At 32.6% G+C, this 25,127-nt stretch overlaps 1 protein-coding gene and 1 pseudogene across 2 annotated transcripts in view; both read right to left on the bottom strand.

The window, feature by feature from the left end:
• Window positions 1-2,675: 2,675 nt before the first annotated feature.
• On the bottom strand, window positions 2,676-7,198 carry LOC143398541 (pyruvate kinase PKM pseudogene; annotated as a pseudogene).
• Window positions 7,199-11,837: 4,639 nt separating this feature from the next.
• Window positions 11,838-25,127, bottom strand: part of Tmtc3 (transmembrane O-mannosyltransferase targeting cadherins 3) — a 53,983-nt gene continuing 40,693 nt past the window's right edge. For both annotated transcript variants that reach the window (XM_076854918.1, XM_076854917.1), the window contains exons 11-14: window positions 20,615-20,718; window positions 19,323-19,492; window positions 17,612-17,838; window positions 11,838-15,824 (exon numbers count right to left, since the gene is read on the bottom strand). In XM_076854918.1, coding sequence (XP_076711033.1) covers window positions 15,022-15,824; window positions 17,612-17,838; window positions 19,323-19,492; window positions 20,615-20,718 — 1,304 coding nt within the window. In that variant the 3' untranslated portion in view covers window positions 11,838-15,021. The remainder of the gene's footprint in view (window positions 15,825-17,611; window positions 17,839-19,322; window positions 19,493-20,614; window positions 20,719-25,127) is intronic.

Below are 25,127 nucleotides of genomic sequence, written 5' to 3'. Positions count from 1 at the left end.
AGCTTTACTTAAGGGAAAAGATGAAAACAGTGCTAGATTATTGTCTTAAATAAGATAATGCAATTAAAGTATTTGCTAAATGTTTGGTTCACAATAATCAATAGATGACAGCATTGCTATTTTTATGTGAGGGTGTGGCTCTGGGTTGTTTATTACTTTCATAAAGTAGTATAATCCATTTTTGCACGCATGTCATAGTTTTTGTTGTTGCTGCTGGTTTTTTTTTTTTTGTTTTGTTTTGTTTTTTTTTTTTGCCTCAGCTGTTGTTTATTAACATACACGTAGACTATGGCAACAGGCCAGGAGGTGGGTTTAACAGTGAATAAAATGGAAGGTGGATGGTGGAGTCTGTTTTGAGTGATGTTTGAGTGCAGTGCCAGAGCAGGAGAACACAGGTGAGAATGCAAGAGACTGAGGGGCTGGAGAAGTAAGCAAGGGTCAAGGCCAGAGTTAAGTGAACTGGAATTGATTCAACTGAAACTACTTACCCATGCCCTCAGTCCTTTACTGTAATTGGCAATGTCCTGACCCAGGCCCGGGTTGGGAGTTCTCTGAGTATACATTTTCTGCAGGAATTGAACAGAGCACACAAAGGAAAGAAAGCTATCATGCTCTCACAGAAAGTTCTAGGAGCCTTTAACTCCTATATTCCTCCACTGGCCCTTGTCTGGATGGAGCCACATGATGAGTATGTTAGTGAGCTTCTCATCACTATGACCAAAATACCCAAAAAGAACGACTTAGAGGAGGGAAAGTTTACTTTGGCTTACAATTTCAGAGGTCTCAGTCCATGGTCAGCTAACTCCATTGTTCTGGGTCCCAGATGAGACGGAGTGATGTGACAGAAGGGCATGGTGGAACAATGGGGCTCTGCTCATGATGCTGGGAAGGAGTGGTTGGGGGTAGGGAAGATGAACCTTTCCAGGGCATGGCCCCAGTGACCCACCTGCCTCTCCACCATATTGCCCAAGAGTTACACAGTAGTCCTTTCAAAGTAGGATAGACGGGTTAGGTGATAGCTCTCATAATCCAGTGTTTTTAACTATGAATGTTCTTACATGACACAGGAGCCATTGGGGGACACCTTATATCCAAATCATAACAATGAGCTCCCTAAAGTCTGGGCTGAACTATATGCTATAATTTGAATATGACTTGTTCCCTCTAAAACTCACTTGAAATGTAATTCCCATTATGAGACATTAAGTGGAGAGACCAGGTGGGACCTTTAAGAGGTGATTAGAGTTCTGCGCTCATGAAGAGACTCATTAATTCACATAATTAATAGGTTAGCAGGTTGATGGATTATGGATTATTAATGGATTACTAAAAAACTAGTTTCATTAGGGCACTTGTTTATTCTCCCTTGTTTCTTATGTGATACCCTCTGCTACTTGGGGACCCCACCAACCAAAAAAGCCATCACTGGATCTGGCTACTCCACCCTAGCCCAGAACCATGAGCCAAATAAACCATCTCTTCATTATAACTTACTCAGTCTGTGGTATTTTATTACTAACAACAGAAAGTGGACCAATACCTTATGAAGAAGAGCTAAAACTGACAAGAGTCACAGTAGTGTTAATCTTCTTTGGTGTCTTAACCCACCGAAGATATTGCTGGCCTAGTGGATGACTGGAGTGAGGATATGGGACAGAAGCTAGAGGAGGGCTCAGGTCTGTCACAGCACAGGCACTGCACAAAAGGTGTTGGTGAAGGCAAATCCAGGGCATCTCCCCATCAGCACAACATCCACATCTTACTTCTTGAAAAAGCCCCTGGCCTTGCCAAAATTCAAGATAGAATTCACCCAGAGGGCCACACCTGCATCCCAGGTCTCCTGGAATTGGTCCTTACACATCACAGGGAAGGTGCTGTGGTACAAGTAGGCCTGGTGAGCTGACTGGTGATTCCATATCACAGCAATGATGGGCGCATATGGGTGGTATTTGACTACCTAGTAAGTGAACCTGCCAAACTTGATGAGGATGATCAGAACCCCACTGCATCACTTGCAGGAAGTCTCCGTGGTGGTATCATCTGTGGGACTGCTAGTAATGGGCACCACAAGGTAGAGCTTCTCAATCAAAAGTGGGGGCCTCTATATCCTTCCCTACCCCACATCTGTATCCTGCCCTATCCCAAAATTCAGATCCTGGATAATCTTTTCTGAGCATGTTAAAACAAATTTAGACACAACAAGAAATAACAGGGCTTTATTAAAACTGTTTCAGATCCTAGCCCAAATAAAAGATCAGTCCTAGGGCCCATTCCCTAAGCCACTAGCGGCATGACCAAATAGCACTTGGAAAAAATCTTCAATGGATCTTAGAAGTGAGGTATAATATAACAGAACCTTGAGGAAAAGAAAGCATAAACTACTTACACTGAACCTACATTGGCCATGGATGTGAAGGCAGGACAACGTGAAGTGGGAACAGTGTGGGGATAGGAGGATAACCTACCAGGAGAAGTGCTTGCTGCTTGTTGGTTGGTTAGTTTTGCAAACAGAGCACAGTGAGTCTTGATGGCTAGTTTTCAACATGCATGAAAGGAAGGTGGAACAGGGATTTCTGGTTTGTTTGTTTCTTTGTTGGTTTAGCCTGAAACTATCAGTTAAAATAAACCCCTCTTATCTTTTTCTCTCTCCTCCATCCTCTGCTCCATTTCTAAATTTAGGAAGTCTCAGTATTCTTCACAGCAGGCAGAAACATAGGACACCTGGAAAGGCTCACACCCTTCTTACTGCCCAAGAAGCCACCATTCTCCACCTTGTCACCAGGAAGACAGCACTTTTCTCCATCTTACTAGAAATAGGTCCCTCATCCAAATAGACCTTGCTGTCCACTTCTTGTCTAGCCACAGAATGTTCTGGTCATACTTCCCATGTAGGCATTATCCAGAGTGATCTTGAGAGCAGCTCTCTTCAGATCCATTTTCATGATGTCACTGCCCTTAATGAGCTCAGTTGGGATTTCAGGTCCTTTAATGTCCAAAGCCACAGCAATTGGTTGATGGAGAATGGGGTCAAAAAACAAAGCTCTCTGTGGATGAGCACACATTCGTGATCATCTCTGCATGGCACTCATAAGTCCAAGGGACTAGTCAGACAACCCACATTCATTCCAGACTTAATCATTTCCTTTCATCTCCACTGTTTGGGAAGCTGGGATGATGGTACAATGATGCCAATGTTCTGGACCCCGTGAGTCAACATCCAGGCAGCACATGTGCTCCGTGAGCATGTGAGCTGTAACCATGTGCAGCCGCTGGGTCTGAATGGAGGCAGCCCAGCTTCATTATGAGTCTTCTGAGGTTTTCTGGCATGGTCCAGCTCTGCCTTCACTGCAAATACAGCTAGGAAGCTCCGGAGCCCTCACTCCTATACCCATAGTTTTAATTGTCTTGTAGTTTTAAGTTCTTTAAAATATCTAATAGAAGATTTTTATTCAATCACTTGAAAATATTTGTTGGGTGCCTTCTACATGCCTGAAATAGCTAGTATCTACAGGTATGTGATTGAGCAACTCAGTACCTAATCAATTAAGCCTACAATCATCTTAACATTTATCAAGAACATTTAAAAACATCCTTAGCTTTTCACTTGGTTTTGAAGACACTTTGCTCTAATAGCAACATATGTTTAGCATCTTTCATTGAGTCTAGTTTACATTTACTGATGGCTAGTTTCATTTATTTTTTATGTTTAGTTTATTAATTTCAGTCTCAAGAGGGAATTTTTCCATATACTTCGAACAATATTCTTGAGTATACCTTATAAGATTGGAATCCTGTCCTTTGGTTGGATATATAAGATAGTAATTTAAAAACACTTGAGTTATATCACTTTATGTATAATACAAAGCAAATGTGTTTGCTGATAGATTTCTGAAAAGAGGAAATTATATCCCATCTGATTCAAATGTATAATATGTCAAGGTCATTGTGCTGTCATGTGTAACTAATTAAAACAAATAAAAAATTTAAAAAAAACTAATTTTATGTATTATAATCCCTTTACTCTCTAAAATCTCCAAAATCTGTCATAATTGCCCTCCTAGGTGCTGATACCAGGAACATCAACGGGAGTAAGGAAGAGCCCTAACCAAAGGACATGAATAAATTACTTCCACGATAATTAGTTTATTTCCCTTTTTAATTTTTATAATTCTTTATAAAGAACTGATTACCCATCTGCTATCATGTTCTGTCCTACAGTCACTTATTAGCTCTTTCATTGCCTTTATCCTATGGTTTCTTTAAAAAAATTTTTATATTGTATATAGTACTTGATTTTCCTTAAGAAATCAAGCTTAGGGACATATGTGGATTCCTGTGAGGATGGCATTCTGGGCAGAAAAAAATGGGAAGTGACTGATTGAAGTGGATAAGGAGAAGAAAGGAGGAGAAAAGACAGGAGAAAGATCACTGAGGACCTTAAGGCGCATTAATCAGACATTTTTTGGTGTGTATTTTTATAACACTATATAAAACCTAGAAAATATGGGGAAAAAAAAGGTCTGGATTCTCCCTCCTGTTGTGCAGTCTTATCTGTCTCCAATCTGTCTTTGCTTAATGACAGACACCAGAAAAACAACATGTTGCTTTGAAAGAAGTTTTTCTTGAATCATAAAGCTATGGAAATGTATTTAAATTTTTTTAAAAAATTATGTGTTAGTAGGTTTTATTCACTTTCATAGGACAATAAACCCAATACAAAGAGTTTAAGGAGGAAAGGTATGTAATTGTCTTTTCTAACTCTAAAATCCAGATTTTGGCTTCTACTCCAGTTTAATCGGGAACTAAACGATTTCACTTGGACCTTCTCTTTCTGTTCATCCATCATGCTGCTCTACTATTAGATTTTATGCCTTCCCTCTGTGGAGATGGCTGCCCTTACTACAGACTTAGATTGCCTCTCAATCAAATCCAACGGGAGAAGACCAAGGGACTCTGGGAAGTCTCAGCCTCTTACTAATTTTAATCATGTCACAAAGAAATTTCTGGGATTATTTATAAATGACAATAGCTAAAAATGTAATATACTTATTTCCAGCATGAATTATATGCCTCCATCCAGTGTAGGTTACTGAAGGACTCTCCAAGTGGTACTGGAAGTAGAATAAATTGATAACAGAGAACAAACAACTCAGGAAATATCCATTCATTTGGCTACCCCATCTTCCCACCCATATACCTTTCAAAAGTGTCTCTGTCTACATTATATACATGTGTCATGTTCCACAGATTCATGCCTTTTCTCCTCTCCCAAAGAAATAGCATTCAAGGTCTTACTCATTTTCTATACCCAAGAAAAGGGTTGTAGCTCAGTGGTTGAACACTTGCCCAGCATGTACAAGGCCTTGGGTTCAATCCCCAACACAAAACAAAAACATAAACCTTTTTTATTCACAACTCTAAATCAAAGATATCTGTTAAATGTACAGTCCTCTCAATCAGACTTATGTCTAATTCCTCTGGGCCCACAGAACAAATACTACATAGCACAATTAATCAATCCCCAAATCTCATTCAATGCATATTTTTTTCCTAAGCTGTCATTTGGGGAAGACAAGATAAAATTGTTGCTAGTACACAAACAACTGCCATATTTTATACGACAGGTAGAAAAAAAACTTGACTTAGAAGTAAAATATATTTCAGAGAATATTTCTTTTTTTATTGATAAGAAAATGGTTAAAGGCAGATTAGTAGACCACTTTTTCCTTGGTGGGGATAAGAGAGGGCATGAATGACTTCTGGCAGATCTCCTTGTATACAGAGATTCTGTACCTGCAAAGTGCTATAGTGGAATATTTTGGATCAATTGTTCTTGTTGTAAGGAAACTTTAAAATCTGGACTTTGCCTGTACCAGTTATTTGTTTCTATCCTTTGAATTATTAGTCAAGGTTGATGTCAGGTAATATCTATGGTTTAGGTGGCACTGCTTCGACCCTTCAGTCTATTAAGTTAACACAGTTGTTTTTCATGATCATATCTGTTATACATCCTATAATGTTTATCAGTGTACTTCTTTTAACTCCAGGTTCTGGAGTCTGAGAAGTATTTCAAGATTTGAGCTATCTTAACATCTTTTTTGTAAGATTTTGGATTTCTCTAGCAGCACGATTTATTCAAACTCTCGACATAGTTTTTATCTATTTCCATTTACTTTATCTATACAAAAGGGATATAATTGAGAATCCGAGTATTTATACCTAGAAATCACTCTTAGATTTTTTGTCTTCTAGAAATTGGTCATATAGTGCCATAAAGCCTGCATAGCTTTCTCAGATAGAGCCAGATCACGAAGAATAGAATAATTTAACTTCAAATGCACATACATTGATGCACTACTTCAAGGATTGAGATCAGGGGAAGAAGATACCACCAACTGGATAAAAAGTGCCAGTGACTGATACCAAAGAAAGAAAAATGAAAGAGCTGCCTAATGAAAATTTAAATATAACTTTTAAGGAAGCAAAGCAATCTTCAAGAAATGACAGAGAACAAATACAATGAATTGAGAAAAACAGTAGTTGACCAGAAAGAGAAATTGAATAGAGTCAAATGATAATGATGATAAATTAGAAAAAAATTGGAGTTGAAAAATATATTCAATGAAATAAAAGACTCAATAGAGAGTGTCAACAGCAGGACTGGTCAAGCAGAAAAAAAGAATTTATGATCTTGAAGACTGAGGGGGAAAAAGAATGAAAAGAAATTATGAAAATTTACAGGATTTATGGAACAGTATGAAAAGAGCAAATGTTTGAGTCATAAAAGTTTAAAAAGAAGAGAAAGAAATAGTAGCAGAAAATCTTCCAAGCCTGGAGAAATGTTAAATATGCAAATACAGGAAGGTCAGATCAAAAGTTTCTAATCAGATTCAATCCAGTTAAGACTATACCTAAAGACTATATCACCAGATATATTATAATCAAGAGGAACCAACTACTCTTTCAACACTTTTAGAATTTTCCTCAGCTAAATATTTAATTTGGTCACTAGTAAGTTCTAGTAAGTTGTTCCTATTCAAAAAACACTAGAACATTAGGATACTAATATAATTCAGTCTTTTTTTTTTTTTTTTTTTTTTTTTTTTTTTGCCACAGTGTAACAAGCCATCTTTTATCCATTGTCAAATAACATGTTCCTAATTTCTAAGACCTTACCAGAATGGTCTTTACTCTCCATATTTCTACCAAAATTCTGCACTTAGGATGTAGGCTTTCTCTCCAGCTCTCCACTGTTCTTCCTAAAAACCCTCTCCAAAATCACCCTGAGCATCCATTTTTCTTTCTACCTTACACTTCAGAACTCTTCCAGCCCCTACTTATTACTTATTTCCCAAGTTGCTTCTACGTTTTTAGGTATTTGCACTAACAGTATTCCACTTTTTGATCTCAATTTCTATCTTAGTCAGCTCAGGTTAATAAAGCAAAATACCACAGATTGGGTGTCTTAAGCAACAGACTTTTATTGCTCACAGTTCTGGTACAGTTCTGGTGACAGGAAAGTCCATGATCAAGATGCTGGCAGATTTAGTTTCTGGTAAAGGCCTTCTTGTAGTTTACTGATGGTTGCTCTCTAACTTTGGCCTTATACTAGAGAAAAAGGGGATGCTCTGGTCTCACTGTTTTTAAAAATATCACTATTTCCATCATGAGGGTTCCACCCTTGAGATTTCATATAAACCTAGTTTTTTCCCAAAGACTCTACCATCAAATGCCACCACACTTAGGTTGAGGGTTTCAATATATAAATTTGGGGGAGGGAAAACAAATATTGGGTCCATAACAGATGGTAAGAAAGACAAAAAAAAATAATCATCCCATTATATAAAACTGCAGAAAATGTAAATGAATGTAAAATGTAGTTAATGCCCACAGAAAAAGAAAAGTAGATCAGTGATTTGAGGAAGAGTGTGGTCAGATGGAGGGATTCTAAAGAGCAAGAGGAGTTTTTTGGGGGGATGGATAATAGATACATTTGATGCAAAAATTTCAACAATTGTTTTATAGATTTAGGTATGTTATGATTTAATATTTTAAACAAAATCAGGTCATTTTATTCAAATGATATCTCAAGGTATTTTAAAAATTAATATTTTGTTGTACATTATTTTAAGTCTATATTATTTGCTACTTATTTATTTACTAAAAATCTAAGATAGAATTCTTTTATTGTGTTTTTTTCATTTCCTTAAGAATACATTTTATAATTGTTAAAACAATTTGAAGTTTTCATATACCCAGAAAAAAGCACATATCTTGAATGAATTTCCAAAACCAATAAATTTACTTTTCAAACATTATCTAGATCAAGAAATGAAACAATACCAGAACACTGACTGCCCCCACGTCATTCCTTTTCCCAATAAATATCCCACCCATTTCTATTCCTAAGGTAATAATTATCTTGACTTGTAATCTTTTGTTAGATGTATTCCTTGGTATTTGGTTTTATTTTAAATGGCATTTAAACTTCATTTTCTAGTATTTCATTGCTAATATACAAATTTTTTTTTGTATTTTTATTAGTCTACTTTTTTGATGCTCTCTGTCTATAGGATTTTATAATCTAAACAAAGCTAAAATGAGAGATTTTACTCTATCATTTTAGCCAAGTCCACCAATCTCCCATGTCATTTTAGAACTTGGCATGTATCTAATTGAAGCAGCAGCCCTGTGTTTGGTTTCTTCTAGTTTTCTTTTTTGTTTGTTTGTTTTAATTTTTATTTTTTGGTATTAGGGATTTGTTGTTGTTATTTTAGTACTGGGGATTGAATGCAGGGGCATTTAACCATAGAAACACATCCCAGCCCTTTTTTATTTTGAGACAGGATCTCACTAAGTTGCTGAGGATCACAACTGATCCTCCTGTCTCAGCCTCCCAAGTTGCTGGGATTATAGGCGTGCTCCATGGTGCGGCTTGTTCTAGTTTTCAACACACAATTCTATTCCCATGTGATTAGATGGTTTTGAGTTTCTCTTTCCCAGAGTTGATTCCCTATGTAATGAGTTAGTGAAGATTTCATTCTACATCCAGAATTTACAAATGCTCCAAGGGAAGAAAGTACTTGGATATACCTCTTCTAGGAAGGACTCTTCCGTCAGTTGGCTTTTAATTTTTGTGATTCTTATTATCATTACTTTCATTCACAGCTCTCCAAGATATTGTAAATATGCCTTTAAACTTATCTTTTTAAATTTTTTGTTCCTGTTTTAAAATAGTCATTGCACTGGTCACAGCAGTGAGTATGCTGGCCTGCCAGCACCTACTACATCCCACTTTGAAGTACAAGTCTTGATCCATTCTTTTTGACTTCTAATGTTGATGCTTATGGTCAAAGAAATTAGTACTCCTGTGAATTTGCTAAAGTTTTCTTTGTGACTGATACATAGTTTATTTCTGTAAATATTCCATATGTATTAGGAAAGAATACATCTTTTGTGTCAAATGTGGAATTCTGTACATTTATGGTTCAAATGTATTTAATAATGATTTAACTATGTTTTAGTCTTTAGTATATCAGCTTGTGGCTTTTTTTTTCTCCTCTTCTTGATCCATTAATTTGGTTAAAATATCTAAACATTTTCTGGTTTATCTATTTCCTTGTAGTATTATTTATCATTGTTTTATTTTTAGGTTGTATTAGTAGATGGCATGCATGTTTAGATGGGCATAATTTTGTTGTTCTATTATTCCACCAGTACACATCATTTTTTCATTTATCCCTTAAATTTCATTCTTCATATATTAAAATTGCTGCCCTAGCTTGCTTTAGGTTTATATTTTTCTGGTATACTTTGTGGTCACATTTTTTATTAACTTCTGTATACTTTTCAAGTGTGTTTTATACATATTGTTGGACCTTGCATTTATAATTATATTAATCATAGTTTAAATATAATGTAAATATAATCATTTCCAAGAAGTTTTTAACCCACTTAGGTTCTTTGTGATTGCTGCTGTATTAGCAATTGTCTAACATCTACTGTAGTATTGTTTTGCCTTTCTCCCTACTAGTGAGGCCACCAAATAGTTTTCTTCTAATGGTTTAAAAGCTATATTCTTTGATTTTTTTGGTAGTATTTTTCAACCTAAGCCACATAATCATGTTTATTTACTCCAATGATGTGTTTAACTTAGTATGTTTTGAGTGGATACATTATTAGCAAGCTTTCTGATCCCTTTGGTCTTTCTCTCCCTTAATCCCCCTTTCTGCTTTATGTTGTATATATTTTCTGTTTCTTTCCTTCTTTCTTAGACTTGTTGTTCACTGGCTGTGGGTCTGGAAGAGGAAGGAGGGAATAGATAACTGTGGATGCGATCAGTAGACCATTGGATTCATGGTTTTAGGGCTTGGAGAAAATTGGGGCTAAACATTTGGAATATATATAGCTGCCCCTATTATTCTGTGAAGAAAAAGAAGGTGGGGGGGGGGGAGGAAAAAGGTGAGAGAAAACATTAGCGGTAGGCAGGAAAAAGAAGCCAGCCTATAAAAACTTTAGGTTCACAGATGGTCATAAAGAGATCACATATTATATATGTACATGCCAGGAATTTACAGATATCTGTATTGGATATAATAAATACATATTACTATATATAATGACTCTGCTGATGGTCGAGTTACTTTGATTCCACTCTCAAAGATAAGTTACCAGGCCTATCAGGGTCCATTCAAAACAAGACTGGTCAGAAGTGGTCTTGTTACAGTTAGAAAACTTTTTGAGCCTGATTCTTTGGTTAGAAATAAAGAATGGCAGAGAAACTCCCTATCATTAAAATAGTTCCCACTCTCCAGCCTGCAACTGTTCAAAATAAAGTTTACTTGAAATAGTCTATGAAATGGCTAATAAGATCTAACTATCACTCACACTTCAGCATGGATTCATTTAATATGTCTACTTTCTCGTTCTGAGACTAAAGCCACAAAGAGGGCAGGAATAAATACATTCTGATTAATAAAATCTTTTAGAAAGGGCAAACTAGGATCATTTTTGAAGGCTAGTTTACTCTAAGCAGAATGATGGCAAGATTCTTTTACAACGTAAATGCTATTTATGGGAAATGTTTTGCTTTGACAGCCTGATAAATGCTATTGATAAAAAAAGTTAGGTTCCAAAGAATGTGAATTTGTCTGAAATCCAAACGTAGTTTTCTTGAATATTCTCTTATGTACCCTGATGGCAGTGAAGAGCAGAAGAGCAAGGTAGCAACATTTCAAGTATCTAAGTTCTCATTTATTCACTTAAACTTAATCCCACATTTATTTTAGGCTATGTATGTACAAGCAATAGATCTTTAAATCTCTTTTTGGGATCATGACCATCCCTGGTATCTTGGTGTTTTTGATATTTCCTTTTAGCACTGATCAATTCAAAAATTATCAAATGTGAACGTTTATGCCATGTGTTTATACTAGTAATTAGGTACCAGGAGCTGTTCTAAGTTTCCTGAATATATTAATTTATAAATTATATAAATCCCTTTACTAATTTTATAAGGGAAGTGTTTTTCCAAACTTGCAGATGAGGAAGTTGAGTGTATACATGTTAAACAACTTCCCCCAAATTGTGATAGCAGAATTTGAACCCGTGCAGACACAGAATTTAAACTTGTACAAAATTCCAAGTTTAACTGTTTCATTTTCTTGATTGCTTTCTGTCCCCTTTGAATGAGAATTAACTATGGAAGAAAGTAATTTCATGTGGTTTTCTCATATCATTGGTAGTAAATTAATATCAACTCTTCTTTCTTCATCAGGGCAAAAACCTCTATACACAATATTCTATTTTTTTTTTTCAAAACTGAAATGCAAGTCAGATTAAGGTTTTAAAAAGTACCAATTTAATACTTATATTTAGAAATAAGGTACACAGACACAATAGTAATACAAAATACATACAATTTTAAACTGCATTCATTTGAACCCTTAGCATGGATGGCTGACAGTTTCCCAGACATATAACTTTGGACCATGTTATCAGATTTTTTGGGGGGTGTGTGTTTATTTAAAATACATATATTCATGCAATTAGATTTTTTAAAAAAATAAATATGACAATATATGGATTTCTGAAGTATAAATTGACATACAAATCTATATATTTTCTTAATATTTTCATTAAAGAAGCATTCTATAACATGAAACAGTTCAATTTAGATGTAATGAAAAGGCATGAGGTTTTATTAGAATTGTGTAACTCACATACTTACAGAACAGTAAACACAAAATTGTAAAACAAAATTACATCATTCTTTTTCTCCACATCATCAACTTCAGAAAACTACTTCACTGGAATCATTACAAAATTCCCAATTCCAAATGTTAATAAGGAAACTCATAGAAGAGCAATTTGGGAAACTGAATTTTATCTTCTGAAAATTAGTGGAGTAACACAGTATTGCTTCTGGGGATTGTCAAAGCTTTGCTAGAACTCCTGGGGTGTAGATTATTTTATAAAATAGTAGAACTAAAACTCCATCCACTTACCAGCACACCAGCTTGTGATAAGCTTTCCCTTCCAAACAAATGTCCACAACTCTGAATCACAGGTTAGTGAACTGGTCTTAAATGTCCCCACCCTCAACTCTTCAAAAAGGAAGCTCTAGAGGAAGAAGAATCCATTATGTTTTCTCACCTGAACAGTTTGAATTTTTATTTTGAATTTATATGTAAGAAATAATAATCTTACACATAAGCAAGTATGATAAAACTTAAGATTTAATTTTCAAAGAAAACAAATTATTTATCAGAACATATTCCTTAGTGTTAACTAAATTAAAAAGTTAACACAGGAGAGGCAAAAAGATTTTCCTGAACTAATTAAGAACAGTAGTCCTTAACTCTAACTACAAATTAGAACCAAATGGAGTTTTGAAAAAACTGAAGCATGACTCCGTCACAAGGGGTGGGGTCCATATTGAAACCAGATTTGGAATAATTGATAATTATTAATTACTCAGGATGGATTTTGTTTAAATAATTTAAAATTCAAATACATGAGTATTTCCTGTGTGACAGACATTTGCTCTGAATGCTAATATAATTGTTCTGTTGTCACAAAAGATTTCCTTTTATTTTCCTGAAATGTCCTCCACTTAAAATTATCATTGAAGAGATCACCTCAGAAACATTCTCAAGATATAATGGACAGAATGTAATAACTTAATTTCATTTTTCAAATCATACTACATGAGGTATTCTCTACCTTCTATTTGAAGTCACAAAATCATAATCTATAAACTGAAATAAGATATTGCTTTAATGTTTAATAGAATCTCCTGGGTCAAGAATTAATACCCACTGGCATCCATGCTTGCTTTAAATTGCCTAGAAAAATCTATGCCAGATCCTCTGGGAACCTAATAAGACTGGGTCTTTAATGCAGATTATGTTTCTTGTGACCTATTTATAAAACATTTCTTAAAAACATTACAGGAATATGATTTTTGAGACATATATAATTAGAAATTAGTTTTCTCAAAGGAACTAAAAAATAGTTTTTGAAATACTACATAATTAGAAATTAGTTACTATCCCAGAATGACAGCTTTCTTGAGCTTTAACATTTCAAATTATAACTTACTTTATAAAACTCATTTAAATTGTATTTTAACTAAAAAAAGATTAGATTTCAATTAATATATTTAACTTTTAATTTGTACCTACTTTTAATGTAACACATTTTTCAGGTTTAAATTTGCTAAAACCAAGGTGATAAATTTATTAATCATTTAGTAGGATAATTTTGTAATTGACAACTGGCCCAAATGATGCAATTTTAGTTAAACCATAATAAATGCTCATATATGCAAATACACTAGAAAACAAATTGCTTTGTTTTGAAAACAATTTGTTTTCCATATTTGATAGAATTAAGACAGCTTAAAACATTTTTATGAAACTCAGTAGTTAAAATAAATATTTAATAATATATATACCACAAGATATCAAGAATTTAGTGCTTAAAAATAAACTTTGTCACATTGTTTTCAGTTAAAAGGAACTGAATTTAGTGGCTTAAAGTAAGAATAATCAAGGTGTAACTTTGAAAACAGAAAATTAAATTCAATAAAACTAGAGAGCTAACAATAAGATGAAACTATTACTCAGAAGTCTAAAGTTAAGAATTATCGGAGCTTCTCAATATGATTAATGATTAATGTTAAGAAACATAACAGTTTGGGGATTAAAAGCTGCAGAATAGTCATGATTTAGTGGCTCAATGTGGAAAAAAAATACAGTATATGTGAGCACCATCAGGAGAGAGAGAGAGAGAGAGAGAGAGAGACAGAGAGAGAGAGAGAGAGAGAGAGAGAGAGTGTGTGTGTGTGTGTAACTTCAGCTGCTTCAAAACTGCATTGTATAATGAAGAACAAGTATGAAATTAAGAAAAACTATTCTTAAACTAACATGTCATAATTCATCTAAAATGTTTTACCCAGCATTCTTTCTAAAAGTCAACCAAATAATACAACATAAAGACCCAGTGTTCTTTCGTAGTGCAAAAATCTCTTGATTTAAAAGAATTATTGAAGAAAAAAAAAATGTGTTCAAAAAATGTTTTTAACCCAATGCCAGTTTTCAACAGGTAAAGGAAAAATGAAGTGGCTAATAAATGGGAATTCATAGAATGAACCAGCACTTGTTGGATTTATCCTCGAAGAATCATAATCATTCAGGCCTCAAACTATTTTTAAGTCAGAGTTGTAAAGATTATTCTGCCAGAAAAATTTTCCTTCTATAATCAAAGTCACAAATTGATCAGCTATAATTTGAAATTTTTGATTTGTTAACCAAAACTAAAAACTTCTGCCATATCATATATGACACATATCTTAGGGTAAGACAGGTCTTTAATGAAAAATCTTATTTTGATCCAATGTAGAGGCAGCCCATGATAGACTGTTACATATTCTTGATATTTTTCAAAGCTCCCAGTACAAGCAATCACATGATATAGATTGAAGTTTTTGATACCAATGTCACATTATAAAGAATAATGCTATTCTCCATTTAAAATACGTTCAATTTCTTCTAGTCTTTTTAAAGCAGCAACTCTCTTCTTCTCAATTTCTTTGATGTCTTTTGTTGTTTTTTGGGGGGTCTCTTTGTCTGCATTTTTTGCTAATTGTTTTTTGGATTTAGATTCAATTGTTTTCATTATCTGTGTTGGTCTGGATTCACTTCTGATTTCTTTTATATTTTCAGCTGGAAGTTTGTCTCCTTCTTCACCTGAAGTCTTATCAGCTGGGAATACTGGCTGTTCTACAAAACCAGATGAGGAAATTTTATCCCTAACTATACTCAAATGGCGTTGAATATATTCTTCATGTGGTGCTAATGCCAATGTTTCAACCAAGCATTTTTCAGCTTTTAATAAATCCTTCTCTTCAAAATAAACAACACAAAGATTGTGTTTTCCTTGCACATTGCTTGGATCCATCTCCAAAATCTTTTCAAAACATTTTTTTGCTCCAAGTATATCTTTCTTTTGATTCATCAGAATGTCTCCTTTTAAAATGAGACCCTTGATATGATCAGGGTAGTATCTCAGTAACTCTTCTAAAATTGGCAAAGCCTTTAATTCTTTTGCAGTCTGAGAATACAGGAGAGCCAGATTAAACAAAGCACTTCTGAAATCGGCTTGTAATTTTATAGCTTTCTTCATCCAAATCTCTGCCTCAGTGTCCTTTTTGTCATCCATGGCAAGCATTCCCAAATTGAAATAGCCATTAGCATCTTGTGGCTCTTCATTTACGTAGTTTAAAAGTCTTTTTCTAGCTTCAGGTCTGAGTTTAACTTCACCTAGGAATCATTTTTTTTAAAAAAGATAATAAAATATCATCATCAAATGAATTGCATCTAAAGAACACAGTCATTTTCAAATATTTAATTAGATTAAAAAAGATAGCACCAAAGCAACTAATTTCTATACCTTAAATAAAAAACTAAAAGCAAAAAATCTCTCTCTTCATTGAAAAGATAAATATGCTTGAAACACTGACATATTTAATGGTAGATCATTTCCTTTCCTTTAAAGTAGTAAGAGTGCTTCAGAAGCCAAAAGGGAAAAAAATCCTTTCAAAGTTAAGAATCTACAAGGAAATATCAAAGGAAGAATACAGAATTAAGAGGACAAAGGTGTATGAATTCCCAAAAAAAGACATCAATCTTGATTTTCTTAAATTATGATTTTATATACTGAACAAGTTACTTAACATCTCTGGGTTAACTTACTGAATTTTACAAGAATTACTATGACATATATGTAAAAATGCCCAGCAAAAAGTAACTTATTGTTAAAAATGTTTCAGAATTATTAACTCAGTTTTCTGGCATATTATTTCAAAATTTTTAGGAAATTTCAAGGGCAAAAATAAACAATATCTATTAGGCTTTAAAATTAGGATCTGAAAAACAAATACTTACTGAGATAATTTCTATTGCAAATAAGATTTTTTTCAGTTCTACAACTATACACTTTAGGGTGCAATCTTATATTGTATAATGAGCAGCCTTCATGATCATTATTTTACAAACCATTAGTTTTACTAAAAATTATACATTGATGAATATGAAAAATTTGAAAATAAATCACTAGATTTCAGTTACTAATATAGCTATATGAAGTTGGGAGTAGCTTTATTTATAACTTAGTAAATAGAATCTGTTGGTCAAAGTGAGCATATTAAAAATATTATAATTTTATGATTCTTTCCTTTTTGTAAATGTTTTAAGAAAAACATTTAAGAAATAAACAGCAATTACAAACAAAAAGATCTTTCCAACATAAAGTTTAAAGAGATTATAATCATATATTCTGCCTTGAGAGGGACAACTAACATTTCTATACAACATATGGGTAAAAGATAGAAAATTATTGTGATTAATATTTTAGTTTTGCAGGATTGTAGGAAATATAGGAAATTATAATAATACCTCAAAAATAGCAAAACTAGATATAAAAAATATAAGTATTTTATCTTGTAAATCAAAGTAAACTCTAATGTTATTTATGTTAAAGAGGTTATATTGTTAGGATCTGTAAACAAGTCAAGATGGCGCCTGGCATTTTGCCAGAGGGAAGTAATGTGAAGTAATGCCAGCGAGCCATTATGTGGAGATTCCTTATTGGTTGACCGCCGTATCTAGTTTATGTTAATTTAGATAAGCTGTGTGTAATGTATATATACCCCTCCTGTCCTACAATAAATGGCTACACTCCTGCTGTAACAATGCACACAAGTTGCTCCTCACCCCCTGGTTATTTTGCTGCAGCCGGACTGCGGCATTATATTATGCTTACATGAATAAATTAACAAACACATTAATTAGATATTGTTTAACACACTGCCTAAAAATTAGTCTTAACACATACTGGAAAATGAATAATTAGTATTCTCATGTCAGTGCATTTTACTTGAAAAAGAGTTTAAAGTAAAACTCAAGTATTTTAAATATTCTTACTATGCCATTTATATACAATTTTGTTATAAACTACCTCTACAAAATGTTTATTATGGGTAATAAAGTTTAAGTTAATGTTTTACTGTATATCAAATTATAATTATAGAAATATTGAGAAAACATACCTGATTCTTGCATTAGTATAGCAGAATTGAATAATGCTAATTTGTGCTTTGGATTTAGTTCTAAAGCATGATTAAAGTTTCTTAGGGCTTCATTTGGTTCTTTAAGTTCAATATATACAATTGCCAGGTTGTACCAAAGATCTGCATTATTTCTGTCCAGTTCTAGTGCTTTAAGATATGCTTCCTTTGCTTTGAGAGGTTTATTCATTTTTAAAAGTAATTCTCCCCTATGTAAAAAAATCAAACATGAGGTTTATGTAAAACATTATATGTCAGTTAGTAGACACCATTTATTACAAGTTTGAAGCCTTTCCACATACAGCTTTCATTACTTCTTTTAATTTAGTCTCTTAAAAGTTCTCTTCAAAAACAAAAATAACATTTTGAAGCTGCTCTCAAGTCTGAACTCCATAGTTCGGCAAATTAGGCTGGATATATTTTCAAATATTATTACAGAAAGAAAACGTATGCTTGACTTTAGGTTAGATGTGGAGAGGCACTCAAAAAAGGGGAACAGAGAAAATCTATTCTTTGAATATATCTTAAAATGAAACAGACTTGACTACATTAGAAAAATGAGTCTAATCAAGTAATAATAATCAAGTGTGAGAGATCAGTAAATTTTTCAGATAATGAAGAAAGCATTTGAAAAAGAAAAATAAATGTGACTGTAGAAAAAAATAATACAGTTTTCAAATCTATGATACAAATCTCACTATACAAATGAACAGAGCATTTGAAATTTGTAACTCCTTATATTAACTTACTATCCTTAAAAGTACACTATAAAATGAACATTAAAAGAAAAAAGGAATTTCAAAAAAGTTGATCTTGTAGGGTAGAAGGGAAATAGTGCCACCTGCAGATAACTAAGAAACACATCTAGAATTGGGGATCATTTAGAAAATCATTGCATCAATTTTCTAATCTAGTTTTATTTACTGCTAGAGAACTTAAATTTAGTTTTGCTCAAAAATATTTTTACTAATATTTTCACTGAAACAACTTCTAAGAATTAATCTAAAATGTTATTTTTTAAATGCAGAGATTATTGAATAATTCTTTATGGATGAACACATGACAATGAATACTGGATAAGGCTGAAAAAGAGAACCTCCAATTTAAAAATAAATTATATCTCAAAAAGTTAAATTCTGAATGCACTTTTTCTATAGAAACAGTGGTTAGTTTTCCTAGTCTGGCTGCAAAACAGAGTTTAACAGTCATTTTCCCCAAAGTATACAAATGATAACACCTACGTGAGAAAGTACATAAGACTGAACATGTGATGTTAGAAAACTACCAAGGTTTCTTTGTGGTTAAAGAAATCAATAACCAGTCAAATCTCAAAATTTACTTAAGAAAGTTTCTGAGAGTTGAATAACAGAAGGTGCTAATAGAAAATATAAGTTCTAGATATTTTAGATGGGAAAAAAAGAAAAAGATTTCGGTGATGATAAGAAAATGAAACAGAAGGAGCTTTTTCTACCCTTTCCTTCATATAAAACTTAAGTTAGCTATTTCAAAACAAGGGATTCCCTTGTCAATTTCAAATTAATCAAATTTGATTGTCATTCTCAAATAAGCTATAATCTCTCTATGTATTTGGAGTCAAGTAACTAAAAGAAAAACATGCCAAATTTAGTCAAGATGTACATGCAGATACAGCTTCAATCTTCTACATTGATGGCTCTAAAGTGAACTATGATACCTGCTAATGTAGGCCTGTTTGAAGTCTGGTCTCATACTTATTGCTTGTCGATAAAGTTGATCTGCTTCTTCTAACCGGGACTCATTTGCTCGGATAAGGTTGGCCAGATTGATATAAACATTTAGGTGGTTAGGAGCAATTCTAGCTGCATATTTTTTACCAGGAATAATCTGTTTAGAAGAAAAGGCATTTTCATTATTTGATATTTCAGTACCAAATAAAGATAAAAAGTAAGTTTTCCTAGGGGCTTATTTAAAGTAATACAGAAAACAGTAACATTATGCTGCCAGTTTTACTAATGTATCAAATTAAATATAAAAATGTGAAAGTGAACATGTGTAATATTCATAAAATGTAAAATTTTGTGACATTAAAGGACAATTTTTCATTCATGCCAGCTAAATGCAACCATTGATAGCTTTTTATTCATATCTACTTTTTCTAAAGTCAGATAAATCAGATATTTTAGAGGACAAAGATTTCTTAAAAAACTGGCATCAGAACAGGAAAAAAACCCAGATCTCCTGCCTCTCAGTCCAACTGTACACTTTGTCATTTTTTTTGTCAGCAAAATATTTCCCGAGGACAGTTCATTTTATTTCAGAGTTATACTAAAAACTAACTTGTTTGATAAATACATGTTCTAGTCAGTTGATTATTCAGGTTAAATAAAGGTCATTACATATAATATAGATGGATCCAATTTTTTAACGAACACAATAAATTATCTGATTAAAAAACCTATAAGTATAAATTTAACATATCATTTCAGAATTGAAATAATCCTCAGGATATGTGGTTCAACTTTATTTTTAGAAAACTTATTAAAGTATCCAATCATTAATATTGCTATTTTAATGAGAAATCTGCAGCACAAATTGTTTTCTAAACAGATCTTTCATCTTTGATACTATATTGTTATATCTGATGAATTTTCTGCTTGTATCATTCTAACAAGTGATTAAAACAATTTAGCAACAGAGACATTCTATTTTATCACATATTCATTTTTTGGATAGGAAAAATGTTGAATTTATTGCTTAAAGTATACAAAATCCTCCTCATATAGATTATAAAAGACTATAAATAGACTATAAAAATAATTAAACATCAAGTTAGCTAGAAAAGTAAATGTAATCATTTATAACACTTTCTATAGAAATAGAAAATTCTGTAAGACACCTTACATTTTATATGAACAAACTGAAGAAAAAGATTTCCCATCCAAATAATACTATTCAACATGGACACAGAGGAGACATGAAACAATAGATTAAATTATGACAACTTACTTGAGGCATTAGTGATTTAGCCATCATGTAAGATTCTTCAGCTTCTTTAGTTCTATTTAAATTTTTGTAAGTTCTTCCTACATTCATGTGGGCTCCAATATCATCTAAAAAGAAAAAAAATCATTCATTGAGAGGTATAATAGTATTCAAGGTTACTGAGAAGACATGCTTCTAGAAATAAATTAGGTAAAAAATACAAAAGAGGGAAACAGATCTTGCTTTTTCTCTGCTCTGAACTTTTTTCTTTTTCTTTTTTTTGGTAGTAGGGATTTAACCCAGGGGTACTAACACTGAACCATATCCTCAGCCCTTTTTATTTTTACTTTTGAGACATGGGGCTTGCTAAATTGCTTAGGGCCTCACTAAGTTGCTGAGGCTGGCTCACACTTATGATCCTCTTGCCTCAGCCTCCTGAGTAGCTGGGATTATAGGCAGAGGATGCCACCATGCCTGGTTCTCTGAACTTAACTTTTAACATAACTTGGTATAACTTATGATGAATGGTATATTAAAAAATCATGTATAGCAATGTGAATGCAGAAAATGTATTTAACATGAAAAATCTATTTCAATCACTCTCTAAAGGGTTAGGACAACATAGGTCATGATGACATTACCTTACTACATTGTTCACTATATTTTACTATCTTATACTAAAGCTTATTTCTATTTCCTTAATCTCATAGTTTTGGAATTCAATAAAAACATATGGTTCAATTCTGCAAGTGAAAAGGATCATCATGAGTCCTAGAATTAGCTCAAGTGTTATAGCTAACAAATATGTATAAAAGTTAGAGACTAAAAGGATTTTGTGATAAGCTTTTTAAAAATTTGTGTGAATGTGACTGTAATGACAGAATAATGGAATACAGGAAAACAGTATTACATAAGATGCTGTGGCCCTTCTCTCTTAAATGATGATACAACACTATATAATTCATTAAAAACTTACAAAAAGATTATGTTAACTTTGGAATGCCAGGAAATTATGCCTCATTTTTCAAAATGGAAAAATAAAATCAATTTTTTTTTCAGGGAAAGAAAAATACAGAAAAATATGAGGACTCAATGCATATTAGTTTTAAAAAGATACACTTCCCAGTAAATACTTCAAAGGTTTGGAACAAAGATAAAAGGAAGAGAGATCTTAAATTAGACAATTTTTATTCAACAAGGATATCTAACAGACATGACAAGGTTTCAATTGGTGAATACTACTTGCCTGTGACACCGACGATTTTGCAATTGTGGAATAATTCTCTGACTGCAACTCCCAGGACACATAGGGGCCAAGGCATATCTATTTTGGGTATTCCCCTAGGAGGAGAGCAACAGTCCTAAGATCTTGCTACATTATGCTTCAGGTTGGCAACTGTGTGTACTGTATAAAAGATGGCAGATGTAGTATAAATTTGGTTTGAGAACTGGGGGATAAAGTTGGAGGTAAGGGAGTTTTTCATTTTAGATGTACTGCCCAGTCTTATGGAGTCAGTAGGGTTAAGAAAGCAAAACTTCAGACTAGTCATTGCAATCCTACTTGCAAACTAGAATACCTGTTTTTAAAAAGTTTCAAAGGGAATTCTGCTTTAGAGCCAGGAGTGAAAAATTATCTAATTATCAAGTGTGTATAAAAATACACAGTAGGTAATCTTTGCTTTTATAGAACTGATTTGTTTTTTAATTTTAACATCAATTAAATCCACAGTTTTTGTTATAAAGAAACATGTATAGTAAAAACGAAGGATATATAGAACGTGAAAAAGTTATACAGTAATGAATTTAATCTAACAAAAAGTTAAATGGGAAATGTATAAAAAGAAAAATGTAAATAATGAGGTCAGCTGAGTACTTGTACTAAAATAAGTCTCAACCAGGTTTAGAAAAGAAAGAGGTTATTTACTTAAGATAAAAAAAATAAAGCAAATTATAACCCACCGGAATTAGGTGGAATAATAAGAAGTTATGGCCATCAATGCAGACTTCAGATATTATAATAAAGTAGCTCCATTTTCTCAAAGAACAAAAGATAGCAATTAGATATCCTTTAGCAATAAAATGGCTACTTAATAAGACTTAAAAAATGACATAATTTGTAAGAAGATTTTATAAGTTATAAAGTTAAAACATCCCAAAGGATTTTGGGAATAGTATTATTTCTAAAGTAAATTTAAATTAAAAAAAAGGCAAGAAGATTAAAAAAAATCAAAGATATTTAAATAACTAAGGAGCTATAGAGAAGTCAAAGTACAAATTTGTTTATCTGAGTAAATTATTCAAATCAAGCATAGCATAAGTTAGTCTGCTTTTAATTCAATGTAAATGAGGACATTATAAATCTTAAATATACTCTCAGTCTGTCAATAACTGTTTTTCTAATAAACTCATTTTTTTTCAGAACCCTAGTTGGGTAGTATTTCATTCCTTCTTTCTCCTCAAATTTCTAATAACTTATTTTCATCAGGGAAATGAGAACAGAGAGGAATTTATGACTCATCCCATTATCGATGCTCTCAACCAATCTGTGTGAATATACATACTCAGTTTTCCCTTCTATACCTCCTCTCTGATCTAAGACCAACCAATCTACTTACACACTGAATCATGTTCATTTTCTCCATGTGACTCTGCTCATACTATCTTTATACTGCTAAAATCTCTGTTCTTTTATATAGTAAATCTCTTTGAAAGAGTTGTTTGTATAATTATTTGTACTTCTTCATTTCCAAGTGACTCATGGATAGAATTCAGGACATCCAAGAACTTGGAAGAGAATGTAATTACATTTTAATTTTCATTAACATGTATGAGTAAATTAGAATTTCCTTCAATTTGAAACATAGGCAAATCCTAATAAGTAGTAACAATACCTTGACTTTGTCATTTAGAAACCACAGATTTTTTATATGACATTACAATTGTAGATACTGTGAAATTTAATTTTCATTTACCATTCCTCTTAAATGACAAGTTATTAGAAGCACCATGGGCTTGTATGTGATCTCAGTCATCCTGTCTACATGTGATGTAGAAGGCAAATTATCAGGCAACTGTGTATGCCTGCTAATGCTTTAGCCAAAAGAATGCAATCAAGAATTCTCACACTGATGTCCAAACTATTTTGCTTCCCAGTATTCCCTGTCCACAAAATTGTCAATTAAAAATAAAATTTATAAGCAGATGGAAACTCCTAAAACTCTTTTAAAATTATTCCCATCCTGATGATATCAAAGTTAAGGAACAGGTCCACTATCTTTTCTGATTAAACAGTTTCAAAGATTTTTACTTAGATAAAAATGAAATCAATGCTCTCTCGGCAAAACAATACAAAACAAAACAAAAAAATTGGAGGATTCTGATGTATCTTAAGGGTAGATTATTCTTGACTTTTAAAAGGATTTACAGTAACTGTAACTTTATTTACAAAACTGTGAACTGGGATTGTTAAAAATACACTTGCAATTACCAAAACAAGAAAAATAAATTGGTTATCTGACGTGACATGCATGTGGTCTGATCAAAGACTATCATGTAATTTATTCCCATTGTATGCAACAAAAGCCTTCACATTTTTTTTTAATTGAAAGAGCCTTAGGATGTTATGAATTCCTACTCTGTGTGACTTAATGCTATTTCAGGGCTTAAATGATCATCTCTATACTTGTTACTATTCAGTCATTTGGGACAAAATCTGAGTCATTCTTTTTAGCTCTATCTTGGTTACATTCTCCCAAACTCCAATAACTATTCATAATACAGTGAAATAATGTCACTTCATCTGTCAAAATAATCTATGAACATAGCAAAAAACAAACCAAACCACACAAAGAATAAGAAGCCTCTGAATAACACTTTCAACTTATATTATAAGCTTTTTTATTCATAAATATTTCTAATAAACTTGATTACCTGTCCTCCCAAGTCTATGACTTATTAAAACAGTAATTGTGAAAGTGTGATACTAATGTCATACATAGAGAGGTTCAGCAAGTATATCTAAAAAAACTATAAAGGTGACAACTGATAATGATGGAGAAAATTATTTAAAACTAAGTGCCCATACTTGCAACATTCTGTGATTAAATACACTGTTTACTAGATTAAACTGCACTTATGCACATTTATCAACATACACATTTAGTCTTCAGAACAATGCTGAGACAAAAATTATTATTCCAATTTAAAAATGAGAAAAACTTTGGCTGAAGGGGTCTAAATAAGAGTCTCAAAGCCTGTGTAACCTGACATCAAAATTTTCTCTAAATACTCCTAGAATGAATCTAAAAGACTTCAAAAGTAATGAATTAAAACAACCACATTTAGTGATTCTTGATTGTGTATAGGATGATACAAGATAATGTAGGAGTTAAAAAGATAAATCCAATGTTTTACATGCAATTTAATAAATATTTTGAGCAAATTAACATTTCAATAATAAAATATGGCACTACAGAGAATATATTTAAAAAAAGAGTAGTTGTAAGGGATTTTAAATGAGAAATACTTTCTTTAGGTG

Source organism: Callospermophilus lateralis, chromosome 4 (genome assembly GCF_048772815.1).
Source record: "Callospermophilus lateralis isolate mCalLat2 chromosome 4, mCalLat2.hap1, whole genome shotgun sequence".
NCBI classification, from domain to species: domain Eukaryota; kingdom Metazoa; phylum Chordata; class Mammalia; order Rodentia; family Sciuridae; genus Callospermophilus; species Callospermophilus lateralis.
Note: the sequence above shows the minus strand (reverse complement) of the source record. Positions and strands in the feature narration are given on the sequence as shown.